This window comes from Thunnus thynnus, chromosome 3 (genome assembly GCF_963924715.1).
Source record: "Thunnus thynnus chromosome 3, fThuThy2.1, whole genome shotgun sequence".
Classification (NCBI taxonomy): Eukaryota; Metazoa; Chordata; class Actinopteri; order Scombriformes; family Scombridae; genus Thunnus; species Thunnus thynnus.
In genome coordinates, this window is record NC_089519.1 from 14808815 (window position 1) to 14815475 (window position 6661).

The 6661-nt window shown below is 38.8% G+C and overlaps 1 protein-coding gene across 1 annotated transcript; it reads right to left on the minus strand.

Moving 5' to 3' along the window:
- Nucleotides 1-4220: 4220 nt before the first annotated feature.
- Nucleotides 4221-5648, minus strand: cxcl18b (chemokine (C-X-C motif) ligand 18b). Its single transcript, XM_067584391.1, has 4 exons — nucleotides 5469-5648; nucleotides 5122-5233; nucleotides 4936-5028; nucleotides 4221-4419 (listed from the first exon to the last, which is right to left on the minus strand). Exons 1-4 carry the CDS (start codon nucleotides 5539-5541, stop codon nucleotides 4359-4361), a joined length of 339 nt encoding a protein of 112 aa, XP_067440492.1. The 5' UTR covers nucleotides 5542-5648; the 3' UTR covers nucleotides 4221-4358.
- Nucleotides 5649-6661: the final 1013 nt, after the last annotated feature.

Below are 6661 nucleotides of genomic sequence, written 5' to 3' on the forward strand. Positions count from 1 at the left end.
GAGCTTTCAACCACATCTCGCAGTCTTCATAAGTGGCCACCAACCTGTTATCACATGACTGAAGTTTACATAACAACCAAGCCATTGCCATGCAAACTCTATTCACTGAGGAAGATCAAAAGATGCAGGAGAAAGTTTTATTTGTCCAATTTAGAAAGCCAATTAGTGAACATTTGACCTTAGATTCACATGTACATAAAGTAATATTGCATACATTGTAATATGGTATTGTACACTATAGAGACCTGTGTGATGCAGAGCTATATAATTAAAACTTGACTTTATCACAGCCTGGAAGAGGGTTTTCTCATTAGGTTGGAAAAGTGTCAGCAGCTGGCTCAGGTTTATGTTTTTCCAGCCTTGCTCTGCTCTTTAAGGGTTTTCTGTTTATTGTCTTGAGGCAGAGTAGTGAACAAGCACTGCTGAAGGTCTGTGAACAGGCTGCCAGTGGCTCAGTGTGCAGAAGACCCTTCTGTTTGGACCCAAGAGACTCTGGTACCATGTAGCTCATATTTTAGCATATGTTTGTTGTGTTTATGTCTGTATGAGAGAGAGAGAGAGTGTGTGTGTGTGTAAGGCCAGACAGGGCGAGCACAGCCTCAGGACCCAGAGAAGGAGTGTGCTTATCGAGGATCTATTCTTTCCCACACTCCCGTGCTCCAACCCAGACCAGGCCTGTTTTGATTTCCCCGGAGTGAGGCAGCAGCTCTGATATTCTCCAGCAAAGTTTATCTCTTAAGCAAAGTTAATGGTCAAAAATCAAGATGTGTTGGCTCAGCCGATCACTCAGAGGAAGCTGGCTCAGCTGAGAGGCAGAGCGGGCTTCGGCCAATCGATAACCCACTTAGCATTACCACGTTAGCATTCATCGACACACAGGCGGGGGATAAATGTGCTGCCTTTATTTGGGATAAGCACAAAATGTTGAAGCCATTCTGTACATTATCTTATCATTCAATGTTTCGCCTTTTATCAGCTGAGAAGTGATTCTTGTCATCTGCAATATAGGTTGAACAATAAACTAAAAGGCAACCTATTTAAAATTCAACTGAAATTAAAACATTTTTTAGGTGTCTTTGGTGTTTGTTTGGTCAGAATTCTTATTGCTAGGAATTTTACCAGACTACCTCTTGCTCTGAGTTTTCATGATCTGGTCAGTCACCATCACCAAAACTCAGCAAGTGTTGAAATTAGGGCTACAACTAACGATTATTTTCAATCAGTTGATTATTTTCTTTCGATTAATCTATTAATTGTTTAGTCTATAAAATGTCAGAAAATAGTGAAAAATAACTATTACTGTTTCCCAAAGCCCAAGATGCAACCTAAAATGTCTTTGTCCCAACCAACAGTCCTCAACCCAAAGATATTCAGTTTACTGTCATAGACGACTAAAGAAAACATTTGATTATCAAAATTGTTGGTGATTTCTGTCAGTCGACTAATTGATTAATCGACTAATCATTTAAGCTCTAGTTGAAATAACATGAACAGAAAGGCATGTGTAAAGGAAATCAGTGTTAACATTAGTAAGCTATTCCAGCTAGCCACTTTCTTCAAATTGGAGCCTTCACATACTGAGTTCATGTCACCATAATTATTATCAGCCAAGTGGGAAAAACTGTTAACCTCAACTTCCATGTTATAATTTTAAATAAGACATAGCGGGAATTTCAGACAGCAACAATATCTCCCACTTGGTGAAAAAAAACTAGCGTCAATAATTGGCAGCAGTACTGAAAAGTGTCCTCCACTGGTGGTTACATCTAAATACTGATACAGAATCAATTCAGCTAATCTTTTCGTATCTGCTTTCACTTGTTAACAACCTGCTACAAGTAAGAACTACAACAAAAGTAGCTAATTTAGACTTTATTGGCTGTCACTAGTTTTTCCTGTTCTCACTGTTCTACCCTATTGCATGAATGTAGCAGAAGCTAGTTAGCCTAGCTTCCCATCTTACACTTCACAAATGAAATACAAACTTAAAAGCATGATGGGTCCTCCTAAATATTGAATGTTGTAAATGCAGCTTAAAATTGCTAATGATTGATAGATGTTGCTATGTGAACTTGTATCAACATACATAGGTTATACAGTATGATATTCTCTTGTTATATACCTCAGAAGTTGACAGTGCGTTTTCTAGCAAAGCCAGCCCTTAAAGGACAGGACAGTCAGGAGCCCAAATGAACATTGAAACATGTTTTTCTTGCTGTAATCATTCCTCCTGTTCACACTGACCATTAGAAGATCCCTTCATAATGCACTTACAATGTAAGTGATGGAGGACAAAATCCACAGTCCTCCTTCTGTGCAAAAATGTATTTAAAAGTTTATCTGAAGCTAATATGAAGCTTTAAACATCCAAATGAGTCAAATCAAGTAGATATCTTTTTTAGTGCTAAATTCCCTCTTTTTGTTGCCCTCTTTGCATAGTGATGCATTTAGAATAACCATATTTTATTGTGAACAACATACACTTTTTATTCAGTCACTTGTTTAGAACATATTACACATATTACAAAGTAGCCTTGAGCAATGGATGGTACTCAAAAAAGTATTCATTATTTTTTGTGTGTGTTTTTGTTATTACTGCAAACACAAAGAGCAGAGAAATACATCTTTAATAATAATAAGTAACACCATGTTACTTTTGTCCCTCTCATCTCTGTCAATTTTACCCTGGCTAGCACCAAAGATAGGTTTGCATGATAAATTAAACCTTCACTGATACTTAGCCTACAGATAGGTCTAACAGATGATATACATTTACAATCACCAACAAACGAAAATTACTTTAAAAACAGAAAACATTTCTGCTTTGTGTTTTTTACTTACTGAGAAAAAAAAACAGTAGAACAGGCAAAACTGAACGGATCAGGCTGATTTTCGGTTGCAGACTCAATGGTGCCCGACTGTCCCTGACCTCTGTGTTATAAGAGAAAAGGTCAGTGTTGCAATTGTTCCCACGATGCTTTCACCCTGGCCCTCCCCTACTTGATATGACTCAGACTGCTGAAGCCTCAAATAAATTTCAGATCAACTTTTAAATGCATTTTTGCACAAAATGACTGTGTGGACACACTGTGACTTTGGCCTCCATGAATTACATTGTAAGTGCATTTGAAGAGGATCTTTTAATAGTCAGTATGAACAGGAGGAATGATTACAGTGAGGAAAACCTCTTTCACTGTTCATATGGACACCTGACTGTTGTTTTAGGACAGATTTGAAAAATTGCCTTAAATGTCACACACTGGAACGCCCACCCAGAGGTTTGAAGCTTAGACACTGTTTACACAAATATGTTCAAAAACAGTTTTATCCATTTATCTGCTTTTACAGTTTCATTTTTGAATCATTTTAGTTTATGTTTCCTTACACAAAAAGTGATCATTCAAATTTTACTTTGACTTTAGGATTATTTACTAATTGCCTCATGACTCAAGTATTAAAAACTTTCGCAGTTGTCACTCATCAATTTTCACCTCAGTCAACAGAGTCACGAGGTGCTTCAAGAAACTGTCTCTACTCTGTCATCCAGCCTGCAGCTGCTGCAAACAGCTGTGGTCAAATTTTCTCATGGGCATCATTTAATTGTTATCATGCAAAGCCCCTTCTCCCTGAGGAGGGAGTGGTTTTCTATGATAACAATTAATTTGTCGCTCCCTGCAACAAAGTCACTTCAGTGTCCTCAAGTGCCAGCTGTGTCTTCGCTGCAGAATAATAACTGTTTTTATTGTGATATTGTGTGACTGCTCAGCTGCAGAAATGTTGGTGGTGAGCCGCAGGTTTTATTAGGAGAGTTAAGAAATGCCAGTTGGAAACAGATGGTTCACAGGATTCCAACTTATTTCCTTAATAAGGAATTTAAATTTGATTTCTTTTTCCTTGGGAGCTGGGATTAAAAACTAAAACAGAGAGCAAGGAGTTTTATCAAAAAACAATTTTATTTGCTTAGATTCTCATATTTGTGAGAACACAATTAAAGACATTTTTAACAATAAATAAATCTGTATAAATAATAGTGATGTCAAGAAAAAAAATAGAGATATGTGCATTTCAACAGTGGTCTCCTTATTCAGACTTGCTGCTATAGAACTTGAATAACTTCTCCTCTGTAATCCAATCTCTCCCCTTCCTGCCTGATAGTTGTTAATCATTTCTCCTCCCACCACTCTTCTCTTCCTCGCCGTCATTTCCCAATACTCTCCGGTGCAGGAGTTCAGTGCAAGCTTTGCTCTCAGCATTCCTCAGCTTGTCTGCTTCAGTCTTCATGTGACCTCCGGGACTGGGGTCCGGATAACTTTCCTCCCCACTCAGGCCTCCCAGCCAGCTCTCCCCCGCTTGTTCTTTCACTCTGATTTTCTTTTTTTGTCAATACACTCCATCTTACGGCTCTCGTCTTTGTTTATCCTTGAAAGAGGAAGAAAAACTGGGATTAGGCCAGAGGACTAATACAAAACATCTGGAGGTTTGTGCAATGAGTCACATGATAATGTTGGATGCAATTTGTTTAGCCAAGGCTTTTGTAATAAAGCCCAATATATTCACAGAAAGGTTTCTGTCTCATTTACTTAGTATTTTCTGCAGAGTGAACTGGGAATTGTATCAATTTTTCCAGGCAGGGTTTTGGCTCTGCAAAATGTGTTCTGGTGCTAGATCTTGAGGCCAAATCAAACATGTTTAAGTGGTGTAATTTTTCTGCCCTGACTTGCAGTGAAAGTTGTGAGAAATCCAAATGTTGCTTGAAGATTCGGTTGATAAACGTAGCTTAGATGCAATTCATTACTGTTTTGAAAAGGCTTGAATTTATGTGCAGATTTAGTGGGAGTTTATATGTAGCTTTTAAAAAATCATACTACATTTTACTACTTCCACAGTTAGTCAAGTTGAGGATGTTATTGTCGTCCGACAGCTGTGTTGTCTTACCTTTCCCAGCACCTCAAAAAAGCCTTGGCCATCTTTCCCACAGTGTTTATGCAGATTTGGTCAGTGGAGTTGTCTGGGTTGGTCCTGGTTACACTGAGGAGTCACAAACAAGAAATAAAAATCAGAACCAAAGTCGACAAGAATCATGAGATTAAAAATCTTTTAAAGCTTCATGTATTCACGTACATGAATTCAGTTCTATCACATCCAGGCCGCTTTTCAAGGACTTGGAAATCGGATATATCTTTGGTGTACTTGATTGTGGTTTCACATGAGCATCGTCCAGGGAAGTCGTGAGCTGCAGGGGAAAGTTTTTAGAAAGCCATTAGAGTTGCATCCTCAACAACAGGAGCAAGTCATTTAGTCAAACACAGAGACAACATGTAACCGCAGCAGCACCATGACAATGCATTACGGTACAACTGAATAATGCATCTTAAACTTTTAATCCTTCGCTAAATTTTTTATCGTTATTGTATCACACATCCTGTAAACATGCCATTCTAACCACAACGATCTGCACTTAAACTCACCTTGATAGAGCTCTATGCAAACTGCAGCCACAACAGCCAGAAGGAGAGTGCAGCTTTTATGTGACAAAGCCATTCTTCTGAAGAGATACAAAGTCCAGAGATTCCCCGGAGTAGAGAGTGAGAGTGAGAGCTGATTCTGAGATCCACTTGAAGTGAGGAGAGAGGAGTGAAGAACTGCTGCGAGCCTCTTCCCTTTTTATACTGAGCAGAGTGGGTTTTCCCAGTCCATGCTTTTTCCCGTCAGGCCAAACCTGCAGCTCTGGAATTTCCACACTCACTCCGGACACTCACAGATTGGAATGTGTTCAGCACTCATTTCACAGGCGGAAAGAGAAGAAAAGGGAAAACTATGCATTGTTTAAATGGATTCCTGACTTAATTAGTTTGCGGCAGTAAGTCACAGATTTAAAAAATGATTCAACGACATGCTGAGATGATTCATTGTGACACACCTCGTCTAGGCATGTCTGGGCAAATCAAACCTTAAATAAATTGTCTTGTCAGTCAGACAACAGTACGGTACAATGTCAGTACAGCTGCACCATGCTGACTTTGATAGATGTTCTCCTGCTAGGAAGTGAAGCTTTATGATGTCAAGGTTAGCTGTTATCAAACAAGAAGAGATGGGAACTTCAGATTGCTTTTGTAACAGTGCAATGTACTGTGCAGTTTTTCGAGTGTGTCTTAAAACAACAATCAGGTGTCCATATGAACAGTGAAAGAGGTTTTCGCCACTGTAATCATTCCTCCTGTTCATACTGGCTATTAAAAGATCCCCTTCAAATATGATTTCAATGTAAGTGATGGAGGCCAAAATCCACAGTGTGTCCACACAGTCATTTAAAAGTTGATGTTAAGCTTACATGAGGCTCCAGCAGTCTGAGTTAGTCATATCAAGTGGATATCTGCCACATTCACAGTCTTTTTAGCATCAAATTCCCTCTTTGTTCCCTCGGACAGTGTTTCTCTGTTGAGCTGCGGTGGAAGTATAGTAACAAAAAGAGGGACTTTGACACTAAAAAGACTGTAATGTTGAAATATATCTACTTGATTTGACTCATTTGGATGGTTGAAGCCTTATATTAGCTTCGGATAAACTTTTAAATACATTTTTGCACAGAAGGAGGTCTGTGGATTTTGTCCTCCATCACTTACATTGTAAGTGCATTATGAAGGGATCTTCTAATGGTCAG

Coding starts and splice junctions, on each gene's coding strand:
- cxcl18b (XM_067584391.1), bottom strand. CDS start 5,541: ATGGCTTTGTCACATAAAAGCTGCACTCTCCTTCTGGCTGTTGTGGCT. Junction 5,234..5,468: donor TTGCATAGAGCTCTATCAAG/GTGAGTTTAAGT, acceptor TTTCCCCTGCAG/CTCACGACTTCCCTGGACGA. Junction 5,029..5,121: donor TGTGATAGAACTGAATTCAT/GTACGTGAATAC, acceptor GTGACTCCTCAG/TGTAACCAGGACCAACCCAG.